Raw genomic sequence first — 16,641 nt, forward strand, 5'->3', positions numbered from 1 at the left:
TATCAACACTAAGAAGTCGTATTTAAGCAGAAAGTCTAGAACATTTAAAAAGGTTATGTCATTGCATACTTATACATCTTTAAGATTAAATTGTGATGTCATTCTCAAATATCACTACATTCAATTGAACAAAAAAATGTGTATAAGAGCAACTCAATAGAAGATCTATTTATAGGTTACATTTGAAGTTGCATTTGGCAGTGACACAACAAAACCATGATGTTCTTTATATTTTTAGTAGCTTTTCCTATTATTCTGTTTTTTCTTCTTCACAAAACCAAAATAAGTAGAAATACCAATCTACCACCAGGTCCTTTAGGTTTGCCAATCATTGGAAATTTGCATCAATATGATAGTGTAACTCCTCATATCTATTTTTGGAAACTTTCTAAAAAATATGGAAAAATATTCTTATTGAAATTTGGTTCTACTCCAGTAGTTGTAATTTCTTCAACAAAATTAGCAAAAGAAGTAATGAAGACACAAGATTTAGCTTTTTGTAGTAGACCCTCTACTCTTTGCCAACAAAAATTGTCTTACAATAGTCATGACATAGTGTTTTCACCTTATAATGACTATTGGAGAGAAATTAGAAAACTTTGTTTACTTCATTTATTTAGTCTCAAGAAAGTACAATCTTTTAGTCCGATTCGTGAAGATGAAGTCTCAAGAATGATCAAGAAAATATCTCAACAAGCTGCCGCTTCACAAATTACCAATTTGAGCAATATAGTGATTTCACTTACAACTACAATTATTTGTAGAGTTGCTTTTGGTATTAGGTTTGATGAAGAAGCACATGAAAAGAGGAGATTTGATGAACTTATAAATGAGTCTCAAGATATTCTGGCTAGCTTCTTTGTCTCTGATTTTTTTTCTTCTTTAAGTTGGATTGATAAACTTACTGGATTGAAAAACAAACTTGAGAAGAATTTCAAGTGTTTGGATGAATTTTATGAAGAACTCATTGAGCAACATCGCAATCCCAATAGGCCAAAATCCATGGAAGGAGATATGATTGATATTTTGCTACAATTGAGGAAGGAGCAATCAACTCAAATCAATCTCACTTTGGACAACATAAAAGCAATTCTCATGGTAATTAATTATCTTAAATGTATATATGATTAACAATTTGAATTTTAAATAAAATACATATCTCTCATCTCTGTTATTTTCCTGTTAACTTAAAATGTTTTTGGTAGAATTTATTTCTTGCTGGGACAGACACTAGCGCAATTACAGTAATTTGGGCCATGACTGCCTTGATGAAGAACCCGGAAGCCATGAAGAAAGTTCAAGAAGAAGTTAGAAAATCAATGGGGAAAAAAGGCATTGTAAATGAAGATGATACTCAAAATATGTCTTATCTCAAAGCGGTAATAAAAGAGACATTTAGATTGTATCCACCAGCTCCAATCCTAGTGGCAAGAGAGACAATGCAAAATTCAATACTAGAAGGGTATAATATTCCACCAAAAACAACAATTCGTGTAAACTATTGGGCTATTGCAAGAGATCTTGAGTATTGGAAAAATTCAGAAGAATTTATACCCGAGAGATTCTTGAATAGTAACATTGATTTCAAGGGTCAAGATTTTGAATTTATCCCATTTGGAGCAGGGCGGAGAGGTTGCCCAGGTATTCAATGTCGAATATATATATATATATATATAAATTCATACAATTATAAGTTCAATTGAACTCACAATTGTTATATAGAATTTTCACATAGACTATACATGAAAAATATGAAAATTAAGTACTGGTAGAAATATAGTTTTTATCATATTTTCAAAAAAAACTCAAAATTTTGAATTCGTCTCTCTACAGGTCAAGCACTTGGTGTTGCAACAGTGGATCTTTTACTATCAAACCTTCTATATGCATTTGATTGGGAGTTGCCTTTTGGGATGAACATAGAAGATATTGACACAGAGAGTTTACGCGGAATTACTATGCATAAGAAAAATGATCTTTGCCTTGTCCCTAAAAATTATATGTAGACTATTTTAGTGATATGCGGAATAGAATGTAGAATAAAAATATGAATATTAGGAAGAGTGTTTCCCCCTTTCCAATTCTTATAAGTAGTAATGTAATTGCCTTTTTTGAGATGAATATTATAAAAGCTTATGTTTAATTTTTTAAAATTATGTTTTGAACAATATTTGCTATTGATGAGTAGTTTGGCCTATTTTTGTTTAATAAGCACTCAAAAGGGTATAAATTAAAAATCTACTTATTATAGTTTCACGACAAAAATAAATCAAGGAAACTTCTTCTTCTTTTTTGCTAATAAGGATATTCATATAAAGTATTGTATTATTTTTGGACAAAAAAAGGATTATTATATATTGAAAGAATTCTAGTTTTTTTTTTTAAATGCAATTACATCATATTAAACAACCCTCTCTACCTCCTAAGGTAAGGTCTTGTATAATTAGTGTTCCTTAGAAAAAAAGATTACTTTGAGTTTAAATTCAACGATAAGGAATTTATTATTGAAACAAGTTTATATATGAATACCTATCCTTCTTGTGCTCTACTTTGCTTTGCTAATTTACAAGGTAAGGATCCATGTCAAATTCCCCATTACTCCAAGATGGATTTACATTTTAAAAAGAAAAAAGAAAAAAAATGGCAAACATAAAAAATACGACCATATATTAAACACGGATAACAAACAAAAGCATACATTATTAATTAATTTATATGTTGGAGTTCGGTATTGTTTAATTTCTAGTATTAATTTCTAGGAACAAAGCACAAAGGTTCTTTCTTATGCATAGCAAGTCCGGGCAAAACATTTGTTTCAATGTCTTCTCTTTTCATTCCACAAGGTAACTCCCAATCAAAATCGTAAAGAAGATTGGAAAGTACAAGTTCCACAATTGCCACACCGAGTGCCATACCCGGGCACCTTCTTTCTGTCTGCTCTAAATAGAATCAACTTAAAATTTTAGCCCTTAAAATCAATATTACAATTCCGGAAGTTTGAGTGATCATGCTAATGCTAAAGTGGTCCACCGCTTCAGAGAAGCAAATCAGGTAGCGGATCAACAAGCAAAATATTGCGCTACTAAGGGAAAATTAATCTGCCATTATAACTAACATCCAAAACTTACCAAGGGACGCCAAAGGTCACTTTATTGGAAGTTGCCTTTTGGGATGAACATAGAAAATATCGACACTGACATTTTTCCTGGAATTACTACCATAAGAAAATGCTCTTTGCCTTGTCCCTAAAAGTTAATTCTTAGCTAATAAACAATATTATGTGTAACATCCTTTGGAAATAGAAGAGAGAATTATTGAAATAACTACTCCATTACAAGTTTATAGCGAAAAATGAAAGACATAAAGCCATACGACCATATTAAACATGGATAACTAAGGAAAGCATATAACTAATAATTAATTTAAACATTGGAGTTTGGTCTTGTTTAATTTCTAGAGATAATTTCGAGGAACAAGGCACAAAGGTTTTTTCTTATGCATAGCAAGTCCAAGCAAAACATCAGTATCAATGTCTTCTATCTTCATTCCACGAGGCAACTCCCAATCAAAAGCGTAAAGAAGATTGGAAAGTGCAAGTTCCACAGTTGTCACACCAAGTGTTATAGCCGGACACCCTCTTCTTCCTGCTCCAAATGGAATTAACTCAAAATTTTGGCCCTTAAAATCAATATCACTATTCATGAACCTCTCAGGTATAAATTCTTCTGGATTTTCCCATATTTCAGGATCCCTTGCAATAGCCCAAAAATTAACATGAACTATCGTTTTTTCCACTCCTTTTGGCTTTAGGAAGAAGGAAACTTAGAATGATGATGATAACAAGGGCTACAAAGAGTGGAAATAACATCATGTGTTTTTTGGAAAAGTCTTCTATATCTTGTATTAAGATTTTCCACAATTTCTTTCATTTATAGTACTCCCTCGCTTGATTTAGAGGACGAAAGAAATAAATTTTTATCTATAATTATTTTGAAATAAATTTTACATAAAAATACTATAAGTAACAGTAAAAGAAGGTGGAACTTTGGATCAATGGCTATGATAATAATTTAAATCATGATGAAAATACTTATTTAGGAAATAGACAAATAGAAAAAAATTTGTAATTTAAAGGAAGAAAAAGAGATTGCATTTATTTATAAGTGATAGAAAGGGATAAACATCAAGTACACACTTCTGATATTTTGGGAAGTAGTTTGATCCTAATTTCATAGTATGATCATTTAGTTTAAAATTCTAAACTTTGTTTTTTTCTTTTTTGTATGGTGATTTTCATGAAAGTTACACAGGAAAGTTCACAAGCCACAATATTTAAAGCTTGAAAAAATGACTGTTTGTCCTTTATCAATTTTTTCCACATTGTCTAGATAAATGTCTCACCTATAATTATAATTACATAGAATTAGACAAAGGAATTTGATAACGGAATTTCGAAGCTTTAATTTACGTCTAAATTTTTTGTATTCATTCATTGTCTAAAAAAAAGAATTCTAAATTAAATTTTGTATCGAAATAAGAGAGTTGTCAGGTATTAACTGCCCTGAATTTCTTATCATAAATGGATTTTCCTTTGCTTAAAAGAAAAACACAAAGTCTTCATATTTGGCTAGTCCTTTTCTAGTAGGAAAAAATTTATGACTCTATAAATACAGGAACATTCATTCTAACACAATAGCATTCATAATGTAGTCCTAAAGCCTTTGAAAGTATTGTCTAGGGGTGAGAATTTGTGGGACATAAGTGATACGTTATCACTTGTATGAACCTCTTTATATTACGCGTGAATGGGTTAGGTTATTTCTCTTTAAATTTTGTACTTTCATATTAATATAGTAGATTGCTCATCTCCTCTTTGGACATAAGTCGATTCATCGAACCATGTTAAAGATTTGTGTCTTGTGGTATATTTCTAGTTTATATTCTTACTCATGGTGTTTCGAGGTTTGCTTTGGTAGCTTATGCATGACACTTAATTATTTCGGTCCAAACAAAAGTAAAGTAAAAAACTTTATAAGGGATAACACAAGTTGAATCGGTAAGTATGCTTTTTGGCAAAAAGAGACACTGGTTTTTGCACGTATTGCACTTGGTGTTGCAACAATAGAGTTTATAATATACATTTGATTGCAACAATAGAGGTTATAGATTTCATTATTACTATTGCACTGGACAGGAATCGAGAATCCCCTTGTTAATTTAATTCCTAGAGAATTAGTAAATTAACTACCAAATTTCCGCGACATCCTTTGAAACTAGAAGGGAGATTTTATTGAAACAACAACTCCATTACAAGTTTATAACGAAAAATGACAGACAGAAAACCATACGACCATATTATTAAACATGGATATCTAATTTAATTCTAGTGATAATTTCTAGGAACAAGGCATAAAGGTTCTTTTTTATGCATTGTAAGTCCAGGCAAAACATCAGTGTCAATGTCTTCTTTTTTCATTCCACAAGGCAACTCCCAATCAAAAGCGTAAAGAAGATTGGAAAGTACAAGTTCCACAGTTGCCACACCGAGTGCCATAGCCGGGCACCCTCTTCTGCCTGCTCCAAATGGAATCAGCTCAAAATTTTGCCCCTTAATATCAATATCACTAATTCAGAAACCTCTCAGATATAAATTCTTCTAGATTTTCCCATATTTCAGGATCCCTTGCAATAGCCCAAACATTAACATGAACTATAGTTTTTGGTTTAATTTTTTTTTTTTTTTCTTTGAATCAAAGACCACATGGGTCAAGAATTTTATTAAACTAAGAGAAAATATATACAAAATCATGTGGGTTGCCTAAGTGAACCGCCCACCAAAGTTTTTGGTTTAATTTCATATCCTTCTAGTATGGAATTTTGCATTCTCGAATTTCAGCTTGAACTTTCTTCATGGCATTTGGTTTAGATATCAAGGCTGTCATTGCCCAAACTACTGCAGCTGCGCTCGTGTCCGTTCCACCAACTAGCATATTCTACAAGAGGAAGTGTGAGGATAAAATTAAATGCAACATTTCATATTAATTGAAATTTTTTTCCAATCATATCAGAAAATGTTATAACATGTGTAATATTACAAGTTTAAAAAGGCACTTCTTGATATTTGACCAACAAAGTTTCTTTATATTATGATTGTGTCACAAACATGACTAAGGAAAAAACTTAGTTGTATGACAGAGTGTTAATACCAAGTCAATAAATATATATATAACAATACAAAAGACTTGCTTATATACAACTTTCAACATCTAACTAATGATTAATTGATATGAATTTTCACTTTAATTTCTTAATTCATTCGTAAGGTTAACTGTTTAGCTAGGTGTAAGCAGTTGGCTAGAGCAAATATATAAAATAGACATAAAGAGAATAGTTCATTAGTCATTACCATGATAATAGCCTTTATGTTTTCCAAAGTAAGATCGATTGGAGTTGATTTCTCTTTCTTCAATCGAAGGAAAAGATCAATAATATCTCCTTCCATTGATTTTGGCATATTGGGATTGAGATGTTGCTCAATGAGTCCTTCATAAAACTCATCCAAATCCTTAAAATTCTTCTCAAGTTTATTTATTTTTTCGGAGAGTTTATCAATCTATCCTAAGAGGGGAAAATAGTCAGAGACAAAAAAGCCTGCCAACATTTCCTCCGTCACTTTTAAAAGTTCATTAAATCTCCTCCCATTTCCTCCGTCAATTTTAAAAGTTCATTAAATTTCCTCCCTTCGGGTGTTTCTTCATCATACCTAACACCAAAAGCAATTCTACAAATAATTGTAGTTGTAAGTGAAATCACTATATTGCTCAAATTTGTAATTTGTGAAGTGGCGGCTTGCTGGGATATTTTCTTGTTCATTCTTGATACTTCATCTTCCCGAATTGGACTAAAATATTGCACTTTCTTGAGACTAAATAAGTGAACAACACATATTTTTCGAAGTTCTCTCCAATAGTCATTGTAAGGCGACAAGCCAATATCTTGACCATTGTAAGACAATTTTTGCTGGCCAAGAAGTGAAGGTCGACTACAAAATGCTAAATCTTGTATTTGTGTTACCTCTTTTGCTAGATTTGCTGAAGAAACTACAACCATAGTAGAAGAACCAAGTTTTAATGAGAATATTTTTCCATATTTTCTGGAAAGTTTCCAAAAGTAGAGATGAGGGGTTAAACTATCATATTGATGCAAATTTCCAATGAATGGCAACCCTAAAGGGCCTGGTGGTAGAATGCATTTTCCATTCCTTTTGGCTTTAGGAATAAGAAAAGTGAGAATAATGATGATAACAAGGGCTACAAAGAGTGGAAAGAACATCACGTGTTTTTTTTTTTTTTTTTTGGAAAAAGTCACTTGTTTTCTATATCTTGTACTTAATTTTCTACGATTTCTTTCATTTATAGTACTCTTTCTGTTTTAATTTGTTTGGTTTGACTTCGTAATACGAGATCAAACAAACTATTGTTCAGTGTGAATTCGAACATAAAATCTTTATTTTTTAAAAATTACATAAAAATTCTACAAGTCACAATATTTTTTTTAAAGTAAATTTACCACTTGATAGTGTCTAGCAGCCTTTTATTAAACATAAAAAATATCAAGGACAAGTACAAACAAGGGGGGCTAGGCCTTACCTTACTAATCCTAATGAAGTACCTAACTTCTGCTACCTAACAAACATGAAGAAAATAAGAGTTAGAGAGAACTAAGTATTTTCTGATCACCACAGAATTTGTAATACACTCCATGATAATAGTACAAATGAGAATGCATGTAAAAATATGTCAATCAAGAACAAAATAATATATTATTTAACTATTCAAATAGTAACTAAAACAAAGAATAACAGTAAACGAAGCTGGGACTTTGGATCAAGGGATGTGATAATATTTTTAAAATGAAAATAGAGGGAAATTTGTCATTTAAAGCTGGATAAAAATGACAATGCATTTATAAGTAATAGACTATACTTTTGATATTTTAGGAGGTAGTTTGATTCTTTAATATTCATGAAAGTGACACAGGAAAATTCACAGGCCACAATCATTAAAGCCTGAAAATGATTTTTCCTCCTCTATCAATCAATTTGTTTCCATATTATCTAGATATTTATCTCACCAATGATTTCATAGCATTAGTTAGACAAAGGCAATTTGACAACTGAATAAATAATTGATATTGTTTCCTATTAGAAGTGGAAGGAATTGATAAACTCAAAAATATCAAAGCTTTAGTTTGGGTCCAAAAAATTGGGTTAATACATGGTCAAGGAAAAGAAATTCAAAATTAAATTAGGAAGAAGGGGTAAAGGTTACAATATATTGGAATCTCATATCAATCGGAATGAGGGAGGAAAGTAAGAAACTTTATAACGAATAACATAAGTTCATATGGTACGTACAGTTTTTGGGCAATGTGGATAATACGTGATTTTCAATTGGGCTATGACAAATATAATATTAATAGAACATTCCCTATGAATGATATTACCTTAGTTAGGTAGTAGGACAAACCTCACCTACAATTTTCTGAAGAAGGAGTATAGTCGTAAGGCGTGTTTTGCCAAAACAAACAATATATGTCGCGTGTGCTTGAGCTGTGACAATAAAGGCAATAATGTTCTCCATAGGTATTGCAACAGTATTAGAGCTTATGCTTCTATATGCATTTGATTGGAAATTAACTTTTGTGATAAATATAACAGACATTTTACTTGAAATTATTACGCATAAGAAAAATGCTCTTCTTTTCATTTTTCCGCGATTCTTTTGGAACTAGAAGAGAGATTTTATTGAAACAACTACTCCATTACAAGTTTATAACAAAAAGTGACAGACATAAAACCATACGACCATATTAAACATGGATAACTAACAAAGTTATACATACATATTTAACTAATTTAAACACTGGAGTTTGGTCTTGTTCAATTTCTAGTGATAATTTCTAGGAACAAGGCACAACGGTTTTTTCTTATGTGGTATGATTCCAGGCAAAACATCAGTGTCTATGTCTTCTATTTTCATCCCACGAGGCAACTCCCAATCAAAAGTGTAAAGAAGATTGGAAAGTACAAGTTCCACATTTGCCACACCAAGTGCTGTACCTGGGCACCCTCTTCTACCTGCTCCAAATGGAATCAACTCAAAATCTTGTCCCTTAAAATCAATATCATTATTGAAGAACCTCTCAGGTATAAATTCTTCTGGATTTTTCCATATTTCAGGATCCCTTCCAATTGCCCAAGCATTAACATAAACTATAGTTTTTGGTTTAATTTCATATCCTTCGAGTATGGAAATTTGCATCGTCTCTCTTGCTACTAATAATGGAACTGCTGGATACAATCTAAATGTCTCTTTTATCACTGCTTTAAAATATGGAAGATTTTGGACATTATCTTCATTGACTTAGGACTTTTCCCCAACCGATTCTCTAATTTCTGCTTGAACTTTCTTCATGGCATTCGGGTTTGCTATCAAGGCCGTCATTGCCCAAATTATTGTAGCTGCGCTAGTGTCCGTTCCAGCAACAAGCATATTCTACTAGAGAAAATGGGAGGATCAAAACTTAGCCACAAACTATATTTTCATGTATTCAAAACTTTATATTTCTCATTTGATCTATATTAAAATATTTTTCAAATCAAGTATCATAAAATGTTATGATATGTGTAATGCCACAAATTTAAAGGCATTTTTTAATATTTGATAAAAATCTTTCTTTGTATTATAATCATGCCACAAACATAGCCATGGAAAAAACTTAGCCACATGAAACAATATTAACACCAAGCCAATGAAAGGTTAACTGTTTAGCTAGGTGTAAGCAGTCGATGTAAGCAAGTAATTTATCAGTACCGTCATATAAAATAGATACAAATGGAGTAGTTCGTTACCATGATTATACCCTTTATGTTGTCCAATGTAAGATCGATTGGAGTTGATTTCTCTTTCGTCAATTGTAGCAGAAGATCAATAATATCCCCTTCCATGGATTTTGGCCTATTGGGATTGAAATGTTGCTCAATGAGTCCTTCATAAAACTCATCCAAATCCTTAAAATTCTTCTCGAGTTTATTTATTTTTCCGGAGAGTTTATCAATCCATCCTAAGAGAGGAAAATAATCAGAGACAAAAAAAGCCTGCCAACATTTCTTCAGTCACTTTTAAAAGTTCATTAAAATTCTTCCTTTCGTGTGTTTCTTCATCATACCTAATACCAAAAGCGACTCTACAAATAATTGTAGTCGTTAGTGAAATCAATATACTACTCAAATTAGTAATTCGGGAAGTTACAGCTTGTTGAGATATTTCCTTGATCATTCTTGATACTTCATCTTCACGAATTGGAATAAAAGATTGTACTTTTTTTAGACTAAATAAATGACCAACACATATTTTTCGAAGCTCTTTCCAGTGGTCATTGTAAGGTGACGTGGCAATATCTTGATTATTGTAAGATAATTTTTGCTGGCCCAAAATAGAAGGTCTACTGCAAAATGCTAAATCTTGTGTTTTCATTACTTCTTTTGCTAATTTTGCTGAAGAAACTACAATTATTGGAGTAGAACCAAGTTTCAATAAGAATATATTTCCATATTTCTTAGAAAGTTTCCAAAATAGATATGAGGGGTTAAACCATCAAACTGATGCAAATTTCCAATGAATGGTAACCTTAAAGGACCCGGTGGCAGGATGTTTTTTTCATTCTTTTTTACTTTTGGAAGAAGAAAACTGAGAATAATGATGATAACAAGGGCTACAAAGAATGGAAAGAACATATTGTTTTTTTATTTTTGGCAATATTAAAATTTTGTACTGCAAAGTCACTTGATGTCTTGTATTAAAATTTTATGCTGTTTCTTTCATTTATACTAATTAACAAGTAAGGGCTTTTTTGGCACGAAGGATAATGGTTTTTCATGGAAAATACTATACTTCTCATATTTTGTCTTCTTGTATTATTTCATTATTATTATTGAGATGGATACAAAAAAGATTTATGAATTATTTTTTTAATAATCTCAAATTAAATTTACATAAATTCATAAATGACACTCTACTATATATAGCAAGATCCACCCCATCTATCACTTAATCATCTTTACACAACTTGTTAATTTCCCTCTCAAATCTCTGAAAATCACTTAATTTTTTTCAATTGCAACAAGAAATCTCCAAAACATTAATTCAAAATTGATACCTACCTGGCATATATATATAAGTCATGAAAATGAGTTTTATAGCATGTGTCAATATAGACAATGGGGACCAGTGGTAAATGCAGCTAGCCAACGGGTTCATCCGAATCTAGTTATAATTTGTACAAGGCATATTTTAATATGTAAAAATTCACTATAATAAAATAGTAAATTTAAATTCATCATTTTTAAAGTCAAATATCTATAAGAGATCAATTTACTGAGAAATATTTTGTGTGCTTGAGCTGGGATAATAAAGGCAATGGTCTCTGCAGACAATGCACTTGGTGTTGCAATTGTGGAGTGTATACTTCTATAGAGTCTAGAGCCAAAAGGGTAAAAAAAATTGACCAAAAATTACAAAAGGAAAACAAAAAATAAGTTTGAAATCAAAAGGGCAACATTTAAACGATAGGTTGGAAATCGTTTAAATTAGGGTAGCAAGGCACGGGCACCTATGCGCCTTAGAAGGCGCAAGCAGACAAAGCAAGTCTGTCTGCGCCTTGTAAGGCCATAGGCCCCACGCCTTTGTCCTTACATGATTTTTTTTTAAAAAAAAACTCTTTTTACATGCATTTTTTATATTTTTAGTTGACCATTAGGATAGAAGAGGTTTGGTTTTTGTCCTTCTCCTATGAATTTTTTTGCTATTTTAGAATATACGAGGTAAGGATTAATGCCAACCTTTTTCCTTAAAACCTCCTTCCCACCATGGCTCCATGAGGGTTTATAAAAGTCTTAAGGATAAGAATTTTATTTTTTTAAATATATAATATTGTTTTGCACAAAGTTAATTATTAGTGAAAGGAAGATGTTTACCACTTATTAATTAAGTGATTAATAGGCGAACTCAAAATTTAAAATTTATGAATTATTTTTAATAATCTTCAAGTTAAATTCATGTAAATTTATATACAACGCTCTAGTTATAACTAGTTAGATCACCCCCACCTATCAGTTAATCAACTTTTACACAACTTGTTAATTTCTACATGTACTTAATTACCATGATGTAAATTGATACCTACATGGCATATAAGTCGTGAAAATGAATTTATAACATGTGTTAGTATAGACAATGAGGATCAATGGCAGATGCAACTAGCCCTCATTCGAATCCAGTTTTTTTTGTGAGGCATATCTTAATATGTGAAAATTCACTAAAATTAAATATTAAAATTTGTACTTCTAATTTTTAAATTTAATTTTTAAAAAAAATTAAAATCAAATTCATCAAGTTTAATTTTGAATCCACAGTCGTATCAAGAGATAAGAGGATTATTGATTCTGATTATTAATGCATCTTGTAATTGCTACACGACATGTTTCACAAACTAAAGGGTCGTTTGGATGGTTTAAATAGAACTCTTAAAATATGGTTCTTTGATTGCTGCTTTTATTTTATTTATAAATAATACCTTATTATGTTGGATGGAAATTTATATAATTGAACATATGAATAACAAAGAAAAAAAATATTTGTGAAAATGTTTTCCCCTCTTCAACTACTCCATTACAAGTTTAAAACGAAAAATAACAGTCATAAAACCATATGACCATATTAAACATGGATAACTAGCGAAATCATACATACATATTTAAATAATTTAAACATTGGAGTTTGATCTTGTTTAATTTCTAGAGATAATTTTGAGGAACAAGGCACAAAGGTTTTTTCTTATGCATAGTAAGTCCTGGCAGAAACATTAGTGTCAATGTCTTCTCTTTTCATTCCACAAGGCAACTCCCAATCAAAAGCGTAAAGGAGATTAGAAAGTACAAGTTCCACATTTGCCACACCGAGTGCCATAGCTGGGCACCCTCTTCTGCCTGCTCCAAATGGAATCAACTCAAAATTTTGGCCCTTAAAATCAATATAATCAATATCACTATTCAGAAACCTCTCAGGTATAAATTCTTCTGGATTTTCCCATATTTCAGGATCTCTTGCAATTGCCCAAGCGTTAACATAAATTATAGTTTTTGGTTTAATTTCATATCCTTCTAGTATGGAATTTTTCATTGTCTCTCTTGGTACTAACAATGGAGCCGGTGGATACAATCTAAGTGTCTCTTTTATCACTGCTTTGAAATATGGAAGAGTTGGACATCATCCTCATTCACTATGGACTTTTTCCCAACTGATTCTCTAATTTCTGCTTGAACTTTCTTCATGGCATTTGGGTTCGCTATCAAGGCTGTCATTGCCCAAATTATTGTAGCTGCACTAGTGTTCGTTCCACCAACTAGCATATTCTACAAGATAAATTAAGAGGATAAAAACATTGCCACAAAATATATCTTCATGTATTCGAAAACTTTGAATTTCTCATTTTATCTTTATTCAAATATTTTTCTAATCAAGCTATAACATGTGTAATGCCACAAACTTAAAATCATCTTTTTAATATTTGACAAAAATCTTTCTTTATATTATGATCGTGACCATGAAAAATACTTAGCAACATGATCGAGTATTAACACCAAACCAATGAAAGATTAATTGTTTAGGTAGGTGTAAGCAACTGACATGCATGTATTTACCAGCACCACCATATATAAAATGGAGTAGTTCATTACCATAATGATAGCCTTTATGTTGTCCAAAGTAAGATCGATTGGAGTTGACTTCTCTTTCTTCAATTGGAGTAAAAGATCAATAATATCTCCTTCTTCCATGGATTTTGGCCTATTGGGACTAAGATGCTGCTCAATGAGTCCTTCATAAAACTCATCCAAATCCTTAAAATTCTTCTCAAGTATATTTATTTTTTTGGAGAGATTATCGATCCATCCTAAGAGAGGGAAAAAATCAGAGACAAAAAAGCTTACCAACATTTCTTCAGTCACTTTTAAAAGTTCATTACAATTCCTCCTTTCATGTGTTTCTTCATCATACCTAATACCAAAAGCAACTCTACAAATAATTGTAGTCGTTAGTGAAATCAATATACTACTCAAATTGGTAATTCGGGAAGTGACAGCTTGTTGAGATATTTCCTTGATCATTCTTGATACTTCATCTTCACGAATTGGGATAAAAGATTGTACTCTTTTTGGACTAAATAAATGACCAACACATATTTTTCTAAGTTCTTTCCAATTGTCATTGTAAGGTGACGCGGCAATATCTTGAGCATTGTAAGAATATTTTTGCTGGCAGAGAGTAGAAGGTCTACTACAAAATGCTAAATCTTGTGTTTTCATTACTTCTTTTGCTAATTTTGCTGAAGAAATTACAACTACTGGAGTAGAACCAAATTTCAATGAGAATATTTTCCCATATTTCTTGGAAAGTTTCCAAAAATAGAGATGAGGGGTTAAACCATCAAATTGATGCAAATTTCCAATAAATGGCAACCCTAAAGGTCCTGGTGGTAGAATGTTATTTCCATTCCTTTTGGCTTTAGCAAGAAGGAAACTGAGAATAATGAAGATAACAAGGGCTAAAAAGAGTGGAAACAACATTTGTTTCTTTATGGCAAAGTCACTTGAAATGTCTTGTAATTTTCTATTGTTTCTTTTATTTATAATTAAAAAGTAAGGGTGTGTTTGGTACAAAAGAAAATATTTTTTTATGGTAAATGCATTTTTGAAACCTGTTTTTGGAGTTTTGTATATAATTTTGACAAATACTATGAGAGGTGGAGGTGAAGGGAGTATCGGTGTGGGGTGATGAGGTGTGTTGAGGTGGCAGATGACATAATCACTGTGGAATTTCACTAGTGAAATATGTTCTTCCTACTTTCACTAAGAAAGTTATTTTCCTCTTTTTAAAAAAACTTATTTTTTAGAGAAAATATTATTCAAATTTTTTGATTAACTGAATATGAAAATATTAAAAAACATTATTCATTTTTTTCCATATTAAACACACCCTGAAAGGAGCTGGGGGTTTGGATCAACAACTGCGATAATATTATTAAAAGAAAAATCATATAAATATAAAGAAAATGATAATTTAAAGAGAAAAAAGGACATTGGATTTGTACAGTTACGTACCCGTCATCAAATCTGTAGCTAATGATCTAGATCTGCCTCTGCTACCATTTTTAGAAAAATAATAGACTTATTTAGTTGACCATTAATTAGAATAGTTGAAGGTTTGGTTTATGTCCTTAATTCTCCTATGATTTTTTTTGCTATTTTACATTATATACGAGCTATCTTAATGCCAGAATTCAAACACTTTAATTTATGCAAATTTTATACTTCTCATATTTTTGCCTTCTTGTATTATTTCATTATTATTAAGGTGAATTCAAAATTCAAAATTTATGAATTTATATTTTAATGATATCAATAAATTCACCTAAATTCATAAATGACACTCTACTCGCTAGATCCACCCCCACCTATCAATTAATCATATTTTACACAACTTGTTAATTTCTCTATCCAACCTCTGAAAACCACTTAAGTTCTTTCAATTGCAACAAGAAATCTCCAAAAATAATTTTTAAAAATTAAGGTACTTAATTACATTGATGTAAACTGATACCTACCTGGTATGTAAGTCATGAAAATGAGTTTTATACCGCATGAGGATTAGTGGCTCAATTTACCAAAGGATTCATCTGAATCCAGATATATTTTTTACGAGGCATATCTTCATAGGTAAAAATTCACTAAAATTATAATAGTAAATTTAAATTCATAATTTTTAAAGGATTTATGATAATAAATACATCGTGTTGCTAGACGATGTTGTTTGCAACAAATTTTACAGTGATAGAAAAATAAATCAACCACTATGAAGAAACATGAATAGTTTATTAATAAATGATGCAGGTACAATTCTGTTCTACTCTCCTAAGATTTATCCAAGATTCGAGGGTCATTAGTGACGTATATCCCAAATTAGAATGATTTGGATTTGATCTCTTCATGAATATTCCATGAATTTGAGGAATATTTGATATGCCTTTTTAAGGGAATATAGTGCCCTTTATATAGGCATGAAATAAGGTCTAGGGTTAAATAGCCTCTAAGAATCCTAATTGGAATTGAATACACTTTGTAGAGTCTATACTCGAATTGAACACATCTTGTAGAGTTGTACAAAATTTCAATGTCTACAAATGTCCATGCTTCAAGGTTTGTCGGAGTGTAGACTTGATGAAACTCAAAGACGAGACTTGAACTCATTCTTCTACCTTTGCGGTTTTGTGACTTCAGATTTGCAGATTTGATTTGTGAGAGAAGAGATGAAAAGCAGATTTGGTCCCACTGGGCGTGACAATTTATTTGCAAAAAATTTTAAAGTGATAGAAAATAAATTGCAATCACAAATAAAATATGAAGGAACATAATTTTATTGATCAAGATTGTGAGTACAATTTTGTCCTTCCTTTGATTCTTTCCTCATAAGATATTTATCCATGATTTGAGGGTCGTTTGTGAAGATGTGTTTCACAAATTAA

General features: G+C 31.1%; 2 protein-coding genes and 3 pseudogenes across 2 annotated transcripts in view; 1 reads left to right on the plus strand and 4 right to left on the minus strand.

The window, feature by feature from the left end:
* Window positions 1-14,721, minus strand: part of LOC125834952 (6,7,8-trihydroxycoumarin synthase-like) — an 84,183-nt gene extending 69,462 nt beyond the window's left edge. Inside the window, exon 1 of the mRNA XM_049514097.1 lies at window positions 14,710-14,721. The gene's annotated coding sequence lies outside the window, so the exon portion shown is untranslated. The remainder of the gene's footprint in view (window positions 1-14,709) is intronic.
* LOC125834960 (6,7,8-trihydroxycoumarin synthase-like) lies at window positions 217-2,006 on the plus strand. The gene is made up of 3 exons (XM_049514102.1): window positions 217-1,098; window positions 1,206-1,641; window positions 1,834-2,006. The coding sequence occupies exons 1-3, from the start codon at window positions 217-219 to the stop codon at window positions 2,004-2,006; spliced, it is 1,491 nt and encodes a 496-aa protein (XP_049370059.1).
* Window positions 3,454-7,332, minus strand: LOC125834961 (6,7,8-trihydroxycoumarin synthase-like; annotated as a pseudogene).
* On the minus strand, window positions 8,949-10,798 carry LOC125834959 (6,7,8-trihydroxycoumarin synthase-like; annotated as a pseudogene).
* Window positions 12,857-14,686, minus strand: LOC125834949 (6,7,8-trihydroxycoumarin synthase-like; annotated as a pseudogene).
* Window positions 14,722-16,641: the final 1,920 nt, after the last annotated feature.

Source organism: Solanum verrucosum, unplaced genomic scaffold (assembly GCF_900185275.1).
Source record: "Solanum verrucosum unplaced genomic scaffold, falcon-dt-bn FXZP01000184.1, whole genome shotgun sequence".
Taxonomy (NCBI): domain Eukaryota; kingdom Viridiplantae; phylum Streptophyta; class Magnoliopsida; order Solanales; family Solanaceae; genus Solanum; species Solanum verrucosum.

Excerpts from the sequence above, each read along its gene's own strand:
- LOC125834960 (XM_049514102.1), top strand. The coding sequence starts at position 217 with ATGATGTTCTTTATATTTTTAGTAGCTTTTCCTATTATTCTGTTTTTT. Across the intron at positions 1,099-1,205 it reads ACATAAAAGCAATTCTCATG|AATTTATTTCTTGCTGGGAC; the intron begins GTAATTAATTAT and ends TGTTTTTGGTAG. Across the intron at positions 1,642-1,833 it reads AGGGCGGAGAGGTTGCCCAG|GTCAAGCACTTGGTGTTGCA; the intron begins GTATTCAATGTC and ends GTCTCTCTACAG.